This window comes from Leptonotus elevatus, chromosome 1 (assembly GCF_054856555.1).
Source record: "Leptonotus elevatus isolate MCC_2025b chromosome 1, RoL_Lele_1.0, whole genome shotgun sequence".
Classification (NCBI taxonomy): domain Eukaryota; kingdom Metazoa; phylum Chordata; class Actinopteri; order Syngnathiformes; family Syngnathidae; genus Leptonotus; species Leptonotus elevatus.
The window spans coordinates 17,485,553-17,505,152 of NC_141239.1; the positions used below are offsets into that span (position 1 = coordinate 17,485,553).

Below are 19,600 nucleotides of genomic sequence, written 5' to 3' on the forward strand. Positions count from 1 at the left end.
GTACAGCTCTTTTGTTCACAGGGTGTAACATAGAGGAGTCAATTTATCTCCAAACTGCATGGATGCACTAGAAAATAAAAACTACAGCTGAAACACAATGCACACAATTCTGTTTTGTTTTTGAAATAATAAATAATAATTTAAAAAAATACATGCGTAACCTCCATGTGTAATTTGCATGCATTTGGCTGATGTTTCTGTTCGATGGAAGCCGAAGGCATCAGGGGACAGCGGCCATGTGACCACGGATGCAGGGATTGGTTTAGTGCAGCTGTGACATCAGCAAAGCACCCATCCCCTCCCACCTCCGTCTCAGTCTTCTTCGCTCTCCTTACCGTTCTGTGTTCCTCTTTTTCCTTTCCTGAGCATCTCTCTTCTAAGAAATGGCGTGCGTTGGTGCTGCCAGGGCGTCCGGGACTTAGCGTGCACCAATAGGACCCCTTATTCCAGGATTTGCTGAATACCCCCACAGCTCCCTTGCTATCTCTTACTCTCCCCTGCTGTCCTCCACAGCTGCTGCCCCCAACCCCCCCATCCTCATCTCTGTATATGGGAGTCGGGCCTCTGGGGGAGGAGGGAGTCAACCTCCGTGCTTCGCCGGGGAACCGCGCAACCATGCCCTGCCCAGGCATCCTTTGACCAGCTGGAATCATTTCCACTTACGCCCATCTACACACCAGCGGCAGTATAGGATGAAAATCCGCAACCATGATGCAAGGTAATCTGTACACTCAATGTCTTCCAACCTTTGCGTCCTCCCTTTTGCCCTCTTGTGTCCTGCCGGGCCAGTAAGAACCGAATACATTGATGTGCTCTGTCATGCAGTGTGGACTGCTAGGGACACTTTGTCCGTGCATTACTAAGCATGGTGACTGAATTGTTGTGCACTGGCCAGCTATGTTTGATGAATGCAAAGGCGAGTGAGGTGTGGTTTAAAAAAAAAAAAAAGAGAAGAAGAAGATGGTGCCCTGGTGCAATGTAGTCCTGCTGGTGTCCTGTCATGTGCTGATAGATTATCATTGTCACTGTAGTCTGTCTGTGTATTGCTATGTGTGCTATGTAGAGTTTGTGAGCTGTATTTGTATTGATGGCTCTAAGGTGATCAGCATCTTGCACCTTGTGCTAACAGTACTCAGTTATCCTCAAAACAAAGTCAATCAAATGATAAACTATGGCATGGGTAAATCATATACATCAACCTTAATGACAGGTTCCCGTCTTAGAATGCTGTGCTAACATGCAAATGGTCGGCAGCTAAAATTGGCCAATGACCTGCAGCTAGTTTCTCGTGGTGTTATATGTACTTCCTGAGCTTGAGGACATTCACGTGTTATACGCCACTCATAGCCTTTGTTAGCAACTCATGTCGCTAACCGCTCTTATCAAGTGTGCTGTGTTCAATACGACTGAACATGCAAATGTTCTTGCATGGAACTATTGTCCGGCTTGTTTGTTCCAAGATTGCAACCTTTTTTCCACCATTAATGTGGCCTGTAACCAGTTCAACACAATTAAAAAAAAAAAAATTCAAATTCTCAAACTCATGTGGCAAATGTGTGCTGGTCTGATGAAACCAAGGTCGAACTTTTTGGCCTTAATTACAAAAGGTATGTTTGGTCCAAACACAACACTGCTCATCCCCAAAGGAACACTCTACCGATGGTGAAGCATGGCGGTGGCAGCATCATGCTTTGGAGTTCTCTTCATCTGGAACTTGGACATTGGATAAGGTGAAGGGAATTATGGACAGAAATACTAGTCAGTGTTAGCACAAACCCTTCACGCTTTTGACATAAAGCAAAACAATGTCAGGAAAAGCCTACTAGAACAACCGAGGTGTATTTGGGATTGATCATAGGCACTTTAAATGGTGGCAGCTGTGTGCTGACTGTGATTTAATATGCGTTTGAATGTGATTGGTTAATTATAACCTCAGGCAAATCCCAGTTATGAGGGTGTGCGCACTTATGCAACCACATTGTTTCATTTGTTTATTTTCACTTCCCTTCTCAAGAAGATCTTTAAAAAATATATATTCAGTTGGAACAATAATGGTGGAAAGAGTTTTGAAATAGTTTTTTATTTTGATGGCACATTAATCTGGCATTTGAACTGGGGTGTGTAGACTTTTTATATACACATTGTGAGACACATTGGTCATTCACCTGGCAGAGGCAGGACTTCAATCCTTTTATTGAAATAAATACACAAGGAAATCACAGTGTTTAAACAAGGGCCTCCCAAACGTTTCCCCTTTTTAGTTTTAAAGCTGTGTATATTTACTTAGTGGAATGATTACTATTATTATTATTAATGCATCACAGAAAAGGTCAGCCAAAGATGCAACATTTTGCTGTAAAAAGTGACTCCTTTGTACAGTTTCTGCACCCTTGGAGCAGTTGGAGGTTGTGAGTAGACCTCTTCACTGCTTTTCCCCTTGAATTACGCTAATGAAGTGAGCACATTAATCAACAGTTGCTTGTGTTTCCTTTAAGTCTCATAAGTTGATTGAGTCTGTGCAGAGTGCAGCTTCATTTTCTGTGGAAGCTGTTTGTCGATAGCCAATGTTTCTGCCCTAAGGCAATATACTAATTCCTCCGGGTTACTTTACATAAACCTTCTCAAAGTTACTCCACTTACTATTGAGTACATTTTAATGTCAAGATAATACACAGCGTCTTGGTTCATAGTCTGCTCTTCCGTGCTATTTACTTTGAAGTTGATTTAAATGTCAATACATGATTTTACTACACGCGATGCCGATGCTAATTCTTCATGATGCAGAGTCCCCTTGCTTTCTCTAGGACTGAAAAAACGAACCAGGAAAGCTTTGGGCTTGCGGAAAAAAGAGAAGGACACAGAGACGACGTAAGTGACCTTGGATGTGCTGGTATGACCTTTGCAAAAGTACTTAAAACAAGTTAAATGTAACTAGAAATGTAAGCTTGTAGAAAATGATAATGTGTCCGACAGGGCATGCTTTTGATTTTCTCATATATGATTACTCCCATATGAAAGTGGATAAAAGCACAATTTAAGTTTCGTTTTTCTATAGAGTAGGAAAGTTGGTCAATTACAGTTTTGATTATTCTTCTAAACATTATGCTAAAAATAAAAATAAAATCACATTTCAAGAAGGCTGTACCAATGTGGCCCATGTTGACACATCCAGTACAGTACTACACCTTTTATTCAGATGAAACTGGGTTAAGATCAGAAACATTTTGAAATTTTGGAAAATAGATCTTTATACCAATCCAAAATCATCCCGGTGGGATACAATTTGTGGTTTCAATTGTATTTAAATTTTCTTAATTCTGACCAAACTATGCTTATACTTCACTGTCTACTGTCTACTGTCTACTGTCTACTGTCTACTGTACTGTACTGTGGATTGACTACTTTTAGTCATTTTCAATCCCAATCCCGATTTTGCTTTTGTAAAGATAACCTGTAGATACAGTATGTGAGACAAAAAAGTATTATTTGGTTGAAATGTTACATAACATTTGGAGCCTGGAGCATTTCCTGTTCTGTTGGTGCCTTCCTTGTTAACTTATTCACTGCCATTGACAGCAATAGACGTCAAAAATGAATTTGAACTATTTCTATTAGTTTAACCTTTTTTTTCCATTTTTGTTAACAAGAGTATGAAAGCCTAGAATTTTTTTTTTGTACATTTAGATCAGATACCTGGAATATTATCTTTAACTCATTCACTGCCATCAACGGCTATAGACGTCAAAAATTCATTTGAACTTTTTCTATTAGTTCAACATTTTTCCCACTTTTGTTAACAAGAGTGTCAATAACTAGAATTTTTTTTATTGTATTAGAACAGATTTTTGATTAATCGTGAGTTAACTAGTGAAGTCATGCGATTAATTTACGATTACAATTTTTAATCACCTGATGGTCCTAATTTCTAATAATCTTTTCTTTAAAAAAAATATTATTTTTACAATACAAATACATTTAATTTTGAAATTCTTTCCTACAACATTTTCTTTTCATTGCTCAAATGCTTGTGGAACTCTTAAATGAAAACCAATATAGAGTATACCTAGAGCAGTGTGGATGCTCAAGTCACACTATTGTATTTACACCTTTCTTTTTTTTTTTCTAACAGGAGCTCACCTGACAAAGAAGGAACTGGAAGTGGAAAGAAAGGAAACGTGGGTATATGTTAGATATTTATTGTTGTAGCTATTTCTCCTCTGTACTTTTCAGCATGTGTACAGTATGACTATACTACTATATAATGCTGGAGGGAAAGTGCCTGTTCTCACAAGAATTTTGCAATTCACTTCAATTAATTGCGAGCTATCTTTTCCGGTTCACTCGTATACTATTAATATGATCTGTCATGTTTATTGGGTGGAAGCATGATGGTGTAGTAGTTAACACGTCTAACATCACAGTCGAGAAGGTCTGGGTTTGAATCCCGGCCTTCCTTGCATGTTCTCCCATGCTTGCATGAGTTTTCCACAGGTACTCCGGCTTCCTTCAACATGTAAAAACAACAAACACAAGCATGCTTGGTTAGTTGAAGACTCAACTGTCCATAGGTGTAAATGTTAGTTGGAATCGTTGTCCAAGTAAATTGCCTAGTTCCAATTCATAATTTGAGCAAATCTCATCCCAAATTTTTGAGGAATACCATTGTTTTTTTTTTTCTCTTTCTCTTTTTATCTTACTTGTAGTTCTTTGTCAGACTAGTATGATGTTGAGCTTCCTTGTTGTCGTTTTGTACAGAAAAAGACTAATGGAGCACCCAATGGTTTCTATGGAGAATTTGACTGGGACAGATACGTGAGTGTTCACTGCCAACTCTTGTCTTGCTGATACCTCTTTCACTTTTGCATGTGAGCACTGGTTTTAACAGAGCACAAGCTCGCCGTGTTTAGTGCGCCTGTTTTCACAAGAATTTATTCATATCTTAGGAAAATTAGCTAATGTGTCTGTGTCAGTAACGGCTACTACAATTGAGTTTCCTACAAAATTCTTGTGAGAACAGTTCAAAGAAACTTGTGGTATTTTACCATTTTTATCCCTGTCATTTCAGGCATCGCCTGATGTGGATGAGGAAGGTTTTAGCCAACGTCCTGGTGATGAAGGTGATGATATCCTTTTTGTGAGCAGTGACGGCATCCATTTTCTATTCTGCTTATCCTGTTTGGTGTCACTGGAGTCTTTTCCAGCTGACCTCAGGTGAAAGGTGGAAGAGAGATGAACAATATTCACTCTCATATTCATACTGTCCCTGAGTGAGAAGTGAACCCATGCTGCCTGCACCAAATTCAGTCAAGCGAATGGACCACTACACCATCAGTGTGCTGGGTGCATATGGAATGAGTTGTCTCACCCAGCCACGGTTTCTTAACTAGCGACCTGAGCTTCAATAGCATTTAGAATTTTGGCTCTTGCAGGCTTCCACGGCATGTGAATAATTAAATTCAGGACAGTTGGCATGGAGGAAACCCCCTTAAGCAGGAAGGTGTAGCTGAGAAAGAGTGTTGTTTACCTCAAGTACAATATTGTTAACTGGGACACTCGGCAGATGTCTCACTACACTGTTGCAGCAAGTGGGAGATGTTTGGGCTCCAACATGTTCTAAATCTATAAATCAAAGCAAGGCAAACTATATTTTCCCATAATTTTGAAATCAAAATCCACCCATCTCAAGGGGCGGACATTTTGTCAATTGCTGTTGACTGAAAATTACATCACAGTTGCTCAAGGCTCAGGTAACAACCAATCACGGTTCAGCTTCAGAAAACTTTTCTCTTCATACAAAGCTTAATATCTCAAGGTATTTCATTTTAATGCTGAAGAAGGTTGAAAAGTACACTGTAACAACAACAGAATGTTAAAAAAAAACCCGGTAATTTTCCGGTAGCTGGGGCGCCAGAAAGATACTGTGAAGTAACAGAAAATTACTTTCTCATAAAAAAAACGGTATTTTTCCAACAATTGGGGAGCCAGAAAAATACTGTCAAATAACCGAAAATTACTTTCTCGTTAAAAAACAAAACGGTTTTTTTCCCGACATTTGGGGAGCCAGAAAAATACTGTGAAATAACAGAAAATTACTTTCTCGTAAAAAACTGTATTTTTCCGGCCACTGGTGCGCCAGAAAAATACTGTGAAATAACAGAAAATTAATTTCTCGTAAAAAAAACCCACTCTAATTTTCCATAATTAAAGTACAGTTTTTAACTGTAATTTTAACAAGATTGTATGCAATATAACAGTACAATATAACAGGGGAAAGCTTGAGAAGGTGAATAATACGCAAAGCAAATAATTGGACTTACGGATGCTGCATCAGCATTACCAAGTATACATTTCATGAGATGTAAAATTAAAAAACATCAGTGGCAGCGTGGATCACTGGTAGAGTGGCCGTCTGGTATCCCTGAGGTTATGGGTTTGATCCCCTTGATGAACATTGAAGTATCCTTGGGCAAAACACTGAACTCCAAATGCTGTCATCAGAAGGTGAGTGACTATCGGTAGTCAAAATGTAAAGCAGTTTGAGAGCCTCGTTAGGGGTAAAAATGCTGTACTGTATAAATGAATTACCCTAACAATTTTAATTTTAGTTTTTTTTTTTAGTTATTGGCCATGTTTTGAAAAATTTATCACATTATTTTTTCTGGTTATATACTGGTATATTACATACAATCTTGTTAAAATTACAGTTAAAAACTGTACTTTAATTATGGGGAAAAAAAATGGGTTTTTACGAAAAAGTAATTTTCTGTTATCTCACAGTATTTTTCTGGCGCCCCAGTTGCTGGAAAATTACTGTTATTTTACTCTTCTTCTTTTTTTTACAGTGCCTTTGAACAAGTCCTTGACAAATGTTCACCAGCTTCCACAGGAAAGCAGTTTTTCTCCTCCAGCGATTCAGAGGACGATGAAGAAAGCAAGAAAAAGTTTAAAATCAAGATCAAGCCGCTGGTGGCTGAGAGCGCCAAGTGCATCCCTCCATCAGTGGATGAGTTAAAAGCCTCAGTGGGAGGTTTGGCGCTCTCGCCGTCTCTGGTGAGAGAACTTAAGGACAAAAATCGTCTTTATTTTAAGGAGATATTTAATGACTTCTGTTGTTGCTGATCTCATTCTTTGTCTTTTTTTAAAACTCAATCTCCTGTCTTCTTGTAGAAGAGAAGTCCGGTAAGCCATTTCATTTTATTTTTAACCGTTTGCATGAGAACTCGCCGAGAGTCTCCCCTTTGTCGTGCTTACCACAAATGAAATGACCTTTGGAGCTGCGCCCTATTTTTGCATGATTACTGTCTGTCAGTGAATATACAGTATAGCTTTACTGATATGGCTGTCACGTAATGCATACAAACGTAACACACAAGTCTTCACGATGACTGAGCTAGTCTCATTGGAACCTACTTTGTAAATATTCATCATTCTAATCTCTTGTGTGTTATGGCTCACATTGCATTATGAAATCTCTGTAGTTAAAGTGAAGGAACACTGTGTGCAGTTTTAGTTGACGTACATTTGACTGATTTGTCACTCACTTTCTGACCCAGGTCTGTTCTCTCTTCCTTTTTGCTGGTCTCAGAGACGCAGCCCGGTGAGTTTGTGGCATCATCTGCTGACTGTTTCAAAGCAGACACCCCCAAAACCTCTCATCTCCTCTGCAGTGCAGAATGTAACAAGACTGGCAGACAGTTCTTTAGGCACGCTCAGAAAAGTGATGACTTGAATTGGAGGTAGTAGCTTGGAAGTATGTTGTTAGTAGTGCTGAGTTAGTGACAATGAAATAAAACGTAAAGCCACTTTTCAGTACACTCAAAGGCTCTTAACAAAAGTTCAAATAACATCACAACAACGGTTTGGTTGAGATTTGTCTCTGGGAAAGAAAATGGGAACTGGACCTAGACTGAAGTCAACTCTCAACTCGTCAACCTTAATTATAGCGTGTTTTAGATAACCGCAGTTTTAACTTCAGGTTTCTCTGTCATGTTCTAATCTTCACAAAATTGATTATTTTACAGTTTCTTTAAAAATACATGACAATTTAATATTTCCTTGTTCAAAATAAAATGATTTAAGATATTGCTTTGAAAGTCTGTCAATTTTTGTTGGTGTTTTTCCCCCCCAGGGACAGATAAAGAGGCACCTGTCATGTAAGTGCATCTTCTTTGCTTTTTTGATGCAGATTTTACAGAGCAGCGGGTTTATCTGCTGGTTTATGCTTCTTCCAGGTGAAGAGATTGCTCGACCGAGACGCTCGACCCCCACGCCAAGTCCTGCCCCTGACACCCCAAGGTCTTTGATTATTGGCTGTTATTACGCAACCAACCTGGTTAAATTGAATTTCAAAGCCCGCAAAGGTTTTCTACACTCTCTACTCAACATTGTGTGTACACCTATACAGCTAAGAAGCTCCACTTTCTGTTGTACTAACATGAAGTTAGAATCTCACTTCAAGTTCGAAGACTTTACACCATTTTCTTTGCAGTGACAGACTACCACAGAACATCCCTGCCTTTTTTGGACTGCCCTCAGAGACCCAAATGACCAGATATGATGGTATAGAAACTCATATCACATACAGTAAATACATTTAAAGCGACTACAGCGGCAACATTGTTTGTCATCTCTCCAGTGGTTCCTGCTGATGTCTGGGGAGGATCTCGGCCCAGGTCGGAGTCGCCTTTGAGCAGAAGTTTCCCAACAGGAGGTAAGTTTGTGTATAAATATTCTGTATTGCTAAAATGTTGAGACCTGTGTTGAATCGTCTTTGCAGCTCCTCCTCCACTCCCTCCCAAAAACGTTATATCACGGAGTCAAGGCTACTCCTCACAATCTGCTGGTAAACAGCCCTCCAAGTGCATTGTGTATCGGATTTGAATGCAGTTACCTAAGATTGCCATGATTATGATTTTTTTGCAGTTGATTTACCCAACGGCAGAGCAACTCGCAGTTCTGCTCCCATCTACCTGAGCATCCTGTCCCCCTCTTCCTACCGAGAATCCCCAGCCCCTGACCTTGACGATGTATTTGGCCTCGTGGGTAGCCCGCGCACCACTGAGGACATCACGTCCACCAGATGGGTTACTTTCACAAATGACAGACCTCCACCACCAGATGAGCCCGCTCCGCCCCCTCCGCCAGATTCTCCTGCCCCAGACACTCCCTCGTCCACACCCTCCACCCCGTGCCTCTCACCTGGACCGCCTCCTAATGAGCCCCCACCTTCACCTCCAGTGTTCTCCCCGGAATCTTTGCCTCCTTTTACGCCACTGGACTCACCCCCTTCCATCATGCTCGGACCTCCTCCTCCAGATGAACCAGCACCTCCCCTGCCTCCTTACTACTCTCCCACAAGTTCACCAGCAGTCTGCCTTGATGAGGAGGCGATTGATGAGGAGGTGCTGCAGTTTGCACATTACTCACCTTCCCGAGTTTCAATAAGTCCTGTGCCTCCCCTGCCAGCGGAGAGAAAGTCCCCTCGAGCGGGAGTTTTATCGCCCCTGGTTTTGGGGGGAGTAGGGGGGAAAAGGACTCCAGAAGGAGTGCACCTGAGAGATGACATCCCAGACTTCACTGGTTCACCAAGAGAGCTAACGCCGAGCTTCCGCGGAACGCCACCTCCTCTTCCTCCAACCACATACAGATCGATTATGTCTTCCCCTGGGCCTTACTCAGGTAGACGTGACTATTGAACTCTTCAAATGAATATTGATCAAAATTATTGTATAGACTTGAGAACAGTATAATTTGCCCTCCCCATGACTTTGTTTTATTTATTAAGTATTTCCCAAGTACTGTTAAAGAGAGCAATGCATTTTAATTAGGGGTGTCAGGCGATTACATTTTTTAATCATAACTAATCGCATGACTTCAATAGTCTCACAATTCATCACAAATTTTATACTGGTTCTAAATGTACAATAAAATGTATAATATTTTTTTCTACACTCTTGTTAACATAAAATAGGGGAAAAAATGTTAAACTAAGGGAAATATGGTTGCATCTTTTAGTCATTGATAGAGTAATTTCATAATAAGAGATAAAATTGGTTTATAATTAAAAAGATGTCCTGTGCTGTAAAAAACAAGTGTGATATAGATTTGTGTTTAGGTAATTTTTCTGCCACTAGATGGCATAATTGCCTTTGTAAGACGTTGGTGACAACTTCTTTTCATATTAAGAGCTATCTCATCTTTAACATGAAGTCATTTGTGAAATTCTGCACATTTAAAAAATTGTAAAATACAACTTGACCCCAATCTCCACAAATACATGCATGATTATTACATTTATTACTGCTAAATTTTGACGTGGACGTGTTTGCTGCGTTGCGACTGGAGTTCCCCCAGTACAGGCTTTCCAAGTAAGGGACGGTCATTAATCGCGCGTTTAAAAAATTTGTGGCGTTGAAGGAACTTTAAATTAACACACAAATTTTGACACCCCTAATTTTAACATATTTTTCAAGCATAATACTTAAATTTAGGATGCTTCTAATGGTTCATTTTACACACAGGAAGGTTTTTTTTCCACAAAAAACAAAAATTACCTGAGACTATTAGCTCCCCTGATGCTAACTGGCAATCATGCATTCTTTTTTGCTGGATAATAGGCTGCAATATTTTGTTATTGTTTTCCACAAGTCTTAAATCTCTAACCCCATTCTTCTCTCAAGATCCCCTAAATTTGACACTCTTTTCCTATGGACCTCGTTCTTCAGTTCTCCCTAAACATTCTCAATGGCATTCAAGTTGGGGGCTTTGTACAGGCCATTCAATAACATTCACAACAATAACATACACCAATGGACGGTGTATCCCGACTCTCGCCTAAACTCAGCTGGGTTACCCACCACCCTAGAGAGGTCAATTTGTATTAAAAAAGAAATTTGAAGAAAAAATAAAATAAATCTGTTTGTTTAATCTATATAGTAAGCTAATCAGTAATATCATCCTAACCATACGTACACTGAAGCAATAATAATATCTGAAAGAATCATCATCTAACATATTATTCATTCGTTCATTAATGTTGAGATATTACTGTATATGTGGTTGGCATGGCAAATGAGAATCTGTTCTCAATCGCCTGTCATTCATAAATAAAAGTAAAAATAAATGAGCCTTTACTGCCATCTAGTGGTATGATAGGCAAAGTGTGGTTAAAAGATGGATGATACTGTTAGCAGTAGTTTGCTGACAAGAACCTCTGTGACCCATTGTAGTCATTCAGCAAACGAGAAAAGTTGTCATTTGAAAATAAATCTGTCCTGCTTTGATATAAAAGCGGTGCTAACCTCAGACTCTGGTATGTGCCTCAGGCCCGTCTTCGCCAGCCCGTTCTGTCACGCCACAATCCCGAGGCAGTCCGGTCCCTCCTCCTCCTCCGCCACGGCCTTCCTCGCGGCCAAAGTTGCCCCCCGGAAAACCAATCCCAGACCTGGTATGTGTGGCGCCCAGGTTTGACCTTTGACCTTGCATTTTACTTACCGAATGTTTTATTGGCTATTCAATATTAATGCAATAACATTACAAACAAACACAATGGCACTAAACGATTGCGCTGTGCCATGAATACTGTAACGACAAAAAAATTATAATAAACAAATCCTCACTATAAAATAGAATAACATCATATCATTTACCAGATAATGACTATGCACATATAAAAGTGAAGCAAACATTGAAGCAAAAATATTACACACCAATTTGTGCAATTCACATTCACAATTTGTTGTGTGATAATGGCGGTTGCTTGCCATAATCAAACTATGTTACGCATCCAGACTCGGCCATTCAGTCCTCCAGTATCTGGAAGCCCTCCACCTTTTGCACCACTGGCTCGGGCGGAGAGCTCTTCCTCCATCTCCTCCATAACGTCACAGAGCGCGGCGTCCACGCCTACCTTAGGGAGGGACCTCTATTTGTCCAACACAGGTACACTAAGGCTATGTGTGTGTTTCCATCTTGCTCATCATTGTGTCGTTGGATCACGGTCACGTCTTTCTTCATTGGTCTTTCCTCCTCACTTTTAGAGGCCACACAGCCTCTGGTCTGGTTTGACCACAGCAGATTTTATTTAGCTTTAGAGGGTGAGTCCAGTCAGAAGGTTTCTGTATGCATGCAATAGGAACCTTTAGATACAGTCATGCTTCCGCCAAGCAATGCGGTTGAATTTAACTTGCTTTTCGTGTGACATCATACCAGTGTAAAATAATTCAACAAAGAGTAGTAATGTATTTGTAAATGAATGCATACTGATGTGATACATTTTGAACTGAATTGAACGGTAGTGCTTGGCTAAAACACGGCTGCAGTTCTGTCCCCCGCTTCTGTTTATTAATCAACCTCATTGCTCATCACATCCCGCATCTTGCTACCTTTATTTTGAACTAGTCGGACTGATTGTGCTTTAAAACCCTGCAGATGCTGTATAACCTAATGCTGAATGTTTGCTCTGACACAGCTGATCTGTATTTGTCCCACTTAGGATGCTCAAGAGGGCCCAGCCCACTTACCATGGGACCGCAAGACACTCTGCCAGTGGCAGCTGCCTTCACAGAAACTATCAACGCCTATTTCAAAGGCGCTGACCCCAGCAAGTAGGCCCACGACTGATGTTTATGCTTAAACTATCATGCTTTCATTATATTGGAATACACACAACAAATATGACTGTGACAATCAGTTTCTTGTGAATGTTTTCTTGGTTAGTGTAGCGCGCTATAATATAATAATAATTTTTTTTATAACATTTGCATTTAACTCGGTCAAAAATGCAATAAAAATCAATAACGTCATAATTTCACTGATAATATTATTTAAAATCCCTTTCAGTCAATTATTACATTATAGGGTGACACATGCCCCGTTACTATAACAACACTATAACTCTGATGTAATGTGGCAGTGAACTTAGCTCGTTAATGATTGTTTAACTATAAAACATGAACATAATTAATAACATAATTATTAAATTAAAAAAAGAACGGTACATTTTACTGTAACACTTAGCACTCCCAGAAGTCTTTGCGGCAGAACAGCTCTAATTAAGTGGGCGGAGCTTACTTTGATTAACTCTCTGCAGAGTTAGTTATCATCACGCTCAAATAACTCCAACACTGACCTCCATTTAAATCAGACAGCGTTAAAAATACAATTTGAGTGTTGGAATCAACTCTGAACCAGTTAACACCAACATTATAACACTCCAATCCAAGTAATAATCTCAAGATTCTCAAAATTAAAAATTTAGAACATGAAAATGAACATATATGCTACATTATCTGTCAAGTTTTACATGATCAGTTTTGAGGGGGGGGGGGAAAGACCCACCTAAAAATGTAATGAATACCCAATAATATAACAAGCTATTACATTATCAGCACAAATATTATTAAAATATCAGTCAGTCTTTTTAATGAGATTATTGGTGAAAATATTACATTTTTAAGTGTGAATGAGTTAAGTGCAATTATTTATTTATTTTTTCAGGCGGTGTTACGTTTTCTGAAAATATTACATTATAGGGTGCTACTGTTAGATCTCACATCAGCCTCTTTCTTTACTGCTATTTCAGGTGTGTAGTGAAGATCACAGGCGAACTAGTGCTCTCCTTCCCAGCAGGCATCACCAGACATTTCGCCAGCCACCCGACTCAACCAGTCCTCATCTTTAGCATCAGCAACTACACTCGACTGGAGCAGGTGCTTCCCAATCCACAGCTGCTGTGCTGGTACGAATATGCAGCAATAGAAAATGCACATTATATTTATTTATTTTTTTAATTTTTATTTCTTTAATTAAATTTTATTTTATTTTTTTATTTTTTTAAATAAAAAATAAAATAAAAAAATAAAATGCACATTTTGATGCTATCTTTTTTTTTTTTTTAATCACTGAATGCCGTCTATTCTTCTGATCCTTTTAGTGATTCCCCAACAGGCAGTGTAGACACCAAGGAGTTCTGGGTGAATATGCAAAACTTGATGAGTCATCTTAAGAAAGTGGCTGAGCAGAAGCCCCAGGCCACATACTACAATGTGGATATGATCAAATATCAGGTATCCATCCATGCCATTGCCCATAAATCTGTCCATCAACCCGTCCATCAAATCCTTCCCTATGTGTATCCCAGGTGTCAGCAGATGGAATCCAGTCCACTCCTCTCAATCTAGCCGTGAGTTGGCGTGGTGATGCCGACATCACAGACCTAAGAATAGACTACAAATACAACTCAGAGTCGATGGCAACCCCAGCTCCGCTTCACAACGTCCATTTTCTGGTTCCTGTGGATGGAAGCATAGCCAAACTCCAGGCTATGGTCCCACCTGCCACCTGGTGAGGGCTTTTTACATCAGAAGTATGTATTCACTACTCATAATCAGTGATGCCGATAAAGCGTTACTCCAAAATGTGCGCATTTTCAAGTAACAATTACACTATTTTGAGTTGTGTAATCAGACTATAGTTACTCTTCTGATATCATTGTAAGTTACTTTGATAATTTTATGTGTCACCTCTAAGTACCACATGTACTAACACTAAGCCACCAGGCAGTAAGAATTGACAATTGAATGAACTGCACACTCTTCTCACCCACTAAACAAATAACTATATATTATACACAGACCTATAAGGGAAACTCTAGTATTGAACGTACTGAAATGCATTATGGGAGTATTCAAATTTTTTAACTTTCTCATCTGAGGGAGTGACATCATCGTTTTCAGTGCATTGAAACTCACGTGTCCATAAATATATACAGTCACTGTTTTAAATGTTATGTCTGCTAAAAACAAAAATTTTGAGGATTGTTGCACAGTCTGCAGTGTTATCTACATGTCCAAAAACAAAAATTAAAAACAATTTTTGATTGCAGGAGGTCCCCAAATTTAATCATGATATTTATAAACAATGTTTAAATTATTTAAAATTACAAAAGAAATAAATGAAAAATGTAAAAGATTTTTTTAAATTAAAAACAAGTATTTTTAAACAATGTTTAAATTCTTTAAAATAACAACAAATAAAAAATGTAAAAGATTTTTAAAATTGAAAACAAGTAGCAAATGTGGTAAGTGAAATACTGAAAATATTATCTGTAAAAAAAAAAAAAAAAAAAAATTATGTCAAAAAGGCTGCTGTCTATTTTATTTTTTATTTAAAAAAAAACTTTGTTCTTTAACGTCACTGTTAAAAACACTTTCAATTAAGTGGCAAAACCGGGTGTCATTTTTGTTAAGCAGGTTTGTCGGTATGTGCTAAATGTAACTATTAAAGGTGCATTGTGTCATTTAAAAAGGTAATATTAAAGCTTTTTCTACATCATGCATGCTCCACCAATGCCCAGATGAGTATGAAGAGCCCTGACTGTTTTACTCTGACTGCACCTATCAGCTTTTATCTTCCCTTTGGAGTGTGCGGACCCCGCACACAGTTTCTTTGGGGAAGGGAGGGATGGAGTGGTAGAGGGTAAAGTAATGCGCCTCCCCGCGGAGTAGCGGACATGTGCTGTGCACTTAAGATCGTGCACATACTCGCACGCGCACCATGAACGAGCCTGACACAGATGCTGCAGTTACGCTTTGGGCCAGAAGTGGCAGTCGCGAGTAAAAAAGTGACAAACTGCACAAAGATCCTTCAAAGTAACTTGTAATCTAGCTTTGCTACTTTTTTTTTTATAGAAAGTAATCAGTAAATCCACTTAGTTACTTTTTAATGCAAGTAACCTGCAAAGTAACTATACTATTACGTTACTTTCAAGGTATCTATGTCAACACTGGCTTTATTCTATCAGTGTCAGCGACGTATAGACTGACAAGATGCACACATCAGAATGAGCAATATAATATGCATTGAATGAATGAAGTGTGATTAAAAATTATTTTTAACTATGTAATTCCTGTATGTTTTAAGTAAGTATACTATTATAGAGTGCTATTTTTCTCATTGTTTTTTTTCTCATTATTTTTGTTCTGGAAAGCTGGAATGGATTAATTGCATTGCCATTCATTTCAGTGGGTAAAGACGATTTGAAACTCTGCTCTGCATTGTGACATTCACTGTGTGCTATTAAATGAATTTGGCTTGCTGAGTTGGAAAAAAACCACACCATTGTTTATTTTAAAGGAATCCAGAGCAGCAGATGATACAGTGGAAGATTCCCAGCCTTTCAAGTAGGTCTGAAAACGGAGGCAAGTTACTTTTGAAATCCTTACAAATTTTATTCTGTTTCTTTCACAACACATGATAATTTTATGTTAAAATCAGTTGCGGCTGCATTTGTGTCCTGCAGGAGTAGGGGCTCTCCTGGGCCGTTTCCAGACGACAGAGGGTCCATGCAAACCATCCCAGCTTGCAGTTCACTTCGCCAGTGAGGGAAGCACGATGTCCGGTTGCGACATCCAACTGCTCGGGACTGGCTACAGGCTATCCCTGATTAAAAAGAGATTTGCTGCAGGTCAGTTTGAACCATTTGCCACGTGGCTTTCTTTTTAAATCAGTTTGACTCATTTTAATTTTCTTAAAAAAAAAAAAAAACTTTTTTTTTCTCCGCAGGGAAATATTTGGCAGATAACTAACGGACCTGCCTTGGCACACAAACAGGGGAACACAATGAATCGGTCCTCAGTTTCATGTATTTTAAACTTTACAGCATCCGCCGGCGGAAAGACGGCTGCTGAGTGTATGCAAAATATTCAGTTTGTTACTTGAAAACACTTTTGGGCTCTGAAGGAGGGAAATCCTAATTCACACCTGGGAATTTTGTGGATCCATATAGTGATGCCGCCAAACCTCCCTACTTTTGTTTAACTTGTTGTAATTGTAAATTTACTATAAAAGATAGATTATATATTATGACCGCAATCTTAAGGTGGAAAATGTACAAAAATGTATATGATAGGGAGGGTTACTTTCCAATTGAATTATATTAATTTAGAGATCATTAACAAACCAAAAAATATATATAATTTTTATTTCTATCTCCAGTCCCATTTGACTGACCTTTGTCATTTCTTTGTCAAAGCTTTTTATTTTTTATGTGTGCAGCATTGACACATCATATTATGTGTCATACGTAAAACTTCAACTTGTAAGAAGTAAAACAGGTTAATTTAAAGGGAAAGTCAGCCCAATTTAAAAAAAAAAAAAGTTCTATGCAGCCCCAATGGTCTAAATAGGGTATTCTGGTTAATATTGTGTTAGTGGAATATGAGTTAAGCAGCAAAATCCAGCCGTTATTATCCATCCCAGGGGGATGGTCAGGTCTCAGGTAACAACCAATCACAGCTCAGCTTCAGAAAACAAGTGAGCTGTGATTGGTCATTGCCTGAGCCTTGAGCAACTGTGATGTCATCTTCAGTCGACAGCAAGTGGCAAAATGGCCGCCCCCTGAGATGAATAAAAATGGCTGGATTTTACTTCATAGCTCTGATTTCCACAAGTGGGATATTAATCACATGTTTAGACTAGTGAGGTCACATATAACATATTATTGTCAAGAAATGTTCCACTTTAAAATCTCATAAGGATATTTCTATTGTGTGTGCAATTTAAACAAAACAAAAAATAAATAAATAAAAACATTTGTGTTCAAAGTGAAATTTAGTTGACATTAAGGCTGATATACAGTAGATATGTTTTAAACAACAACTGTTGCCACTCATTTGCAAGGACAAGAGTAGAGACTGTCAGTCAATCAGCTGCAGTAGTTTGAATCAAACAAAAAATATATATCACAACACTGTGGGGCATGCGCTATGCAATGCAAAACAAAAAAAGAAGAATAAGAGGAAGAGGACTATGGCTGCGTGTGAGTGATGAAACACTTTTTTCCACTTTGTGTTAATTGTCAGACTCAGCCTTAAGATCGACAAGGTTAGTGCCATATATCGGGAAAAGGAGATTGTTATTTCAAGAGTAATACTGTATTAGGGAGACGTAATGCTGCTTGATATTTATTGATATCTTTTTCGGAGGTTTTGATTAACTGGTGGACCTCAAAACATGATGAAAAAAGAGACATGTACTGTATGTATCTGCTGTGACTGACTTTATTTTCACCCTGTTGATTCTATGTTTAATCATTTTTCTAATAGCAATATTGAAATATTTAAATGTAAAAAGTGTAGATAAAGAGCTATGTTTCAAATATTTCTCTGGGCATATGGATACTGTATGTGTTTGTGCTTGTTTGTTTATTGAGGTCATATGGCGTTTAGATTATATGGAACAACAGCATTTCTCCTCATCTATTGTTTACCATGGGTGTTTCCTGTATACAAATAAGTGTTACTATTCATGAATAACTTCGGTGCCGCATGAAGTCTGCATTGCTCTTCACCCGTTGTTTCATTGTGATGCTTCTCCGTGTCAGTAAGGTGTAATATTGTATAATCATGCTATTACTTTATCTACAGTTCTATCCTGGTTTGTTACTGGAAAAAACATATTTTCATTGAATTTGGCATGTCGTCTGATGGAGATGTTTGATCTGCACACAAAGCACCTGATTTTTTATTTTTTTGCATTTATATTTCATTATTTCATCTTCAGAGTTGATCAACTATGTTGATTCACAGTTAAGACCTAGGTGTAAGAACGGCAAATTCGAATTGCTTCTTTTTTCTTTGCCTTATTTTTGAGCATATTGAACATGATGTTTTTAATGGCTGTACGTCTTTAAATACACAGAGAATATGCAAACATTTAATGTACATTTCCCATCCAAAGATTTGGAAAGCAAATATGTGAAAAAGTCAATATAATGTAATACCTGTTTTATTCGGGTAATAAAGAAAAGAAAATACAGTAAATTCATCGCTCTCATTTGTACTTTTTAATGCTCCCAAAAAGGAAGGGATATTTGGGCTTTGCACTATATCCTTTACAGGAGAACCAGATTTGAATGCACATGTCCAAAACAAACAAACAAAGATACTGTATATGCAAGGCCACATACTGTTGATCTTGTTGTGAATTTTGCTGGTCAGATCCTTAGAGAACAGCAATTGGTCTACAAGTACTGTATTGATTTGAAACATTGAACAATTGGGCATGCGCTTTCAAATGTTTAGACCAGAGGGTCATCCTAAATTTCACTCAATGGCCCAATATCCCTATATTTCAGTTGCGTAGTGGTCTCTGGAGAAGTGGGTATACTCTCAATTTTCACTTAAAAAAAAAGTAGTTCAGAAAAATGTCCTCTTTTAGAAACGGCGACATGTAAGAATTAAAAATCCGTCATTTGTACTTGCTCACAATAATAAAATTATCATGACTTAAGAACAGTTTGGTAACACAAGCAGCCTGAAATAATATAAACTATATTTATCATGAGTCAAGGATAAAATATAGTTATAAAACCAATTACCATATTTTGTGAACAATGAACATTTTTCATGTCATGTAAAAGAGTAAATAAATGAATGCTTACGTAATTTTAAATGAACATGGAGGAGGCTACATGTTTACGTGCGTCTAATCATCCGTGGTCATCAAGTAGATGCGCAGCGTCACCAAGCGTTACGGTAATGACGCAACCACGTTGGTTACAAATGCGACATTTTCATTCATTTATGACATTCTGTATGTT

General features: G+C 38.4%; 1 protein-coding gene across 2 annotated transcripts; it reads left to right on the forward strand.

The window, feature by feature from the left end:
• Positions 1-315: 315 nt before the first annotated feature.
• On the forward strand, positions 316-18,821 carry LOC147181126 (SH3-containing GRB2-like protein 3-interacting protein 1). 2 transcript variants are annotated; one of them, XM_086085793.1, is made up of 23 exons: positions 316-718; positions 2,805-2,868; positions 4,130-4,175; positions 4,756-4,812; positions 5,066-5,123; positions 6,875-7,050; positions 7,168-7,179; positions 7,586-7,597; positions 8,129-8,153; positions 8,232-8,295; positions 8,489-8,559; positions 8,636-8,710; positions 8,777-8,842; positions 8,923-9,678; positions 11,325-11,446; positions 11,790-11,940; positions 12,494-12,605; positions 13,583-13,738; positions 13,934-14,066; positions 14,141-14,343; positions 16,135-16,199; positions 16,301-16,465; positions 16,564-18,821. In XM_086085793.1, exons 1-23 carry the CDS (start codon positions 709-711, stop codon positions 16,584-16,586), a joined length of 2,622 nt encoding a protein of 873 aa, XP_085941919.1. In that variant the 5' UTR covers positions 316-708; the 3' UTR covers positions 16,587-18,821. The 2 variants fall into 2 exon arrangements, with proteins under 2 accessions (XP_085941919.1, XP_085941911.1); XM_086085785.1 differs by lacking the exon at positions 7,586-7,597 and adding an exon at positions 12,039-12,095.
• Positions 18,822-19,600: the final 779 nt, after the last annotated feature.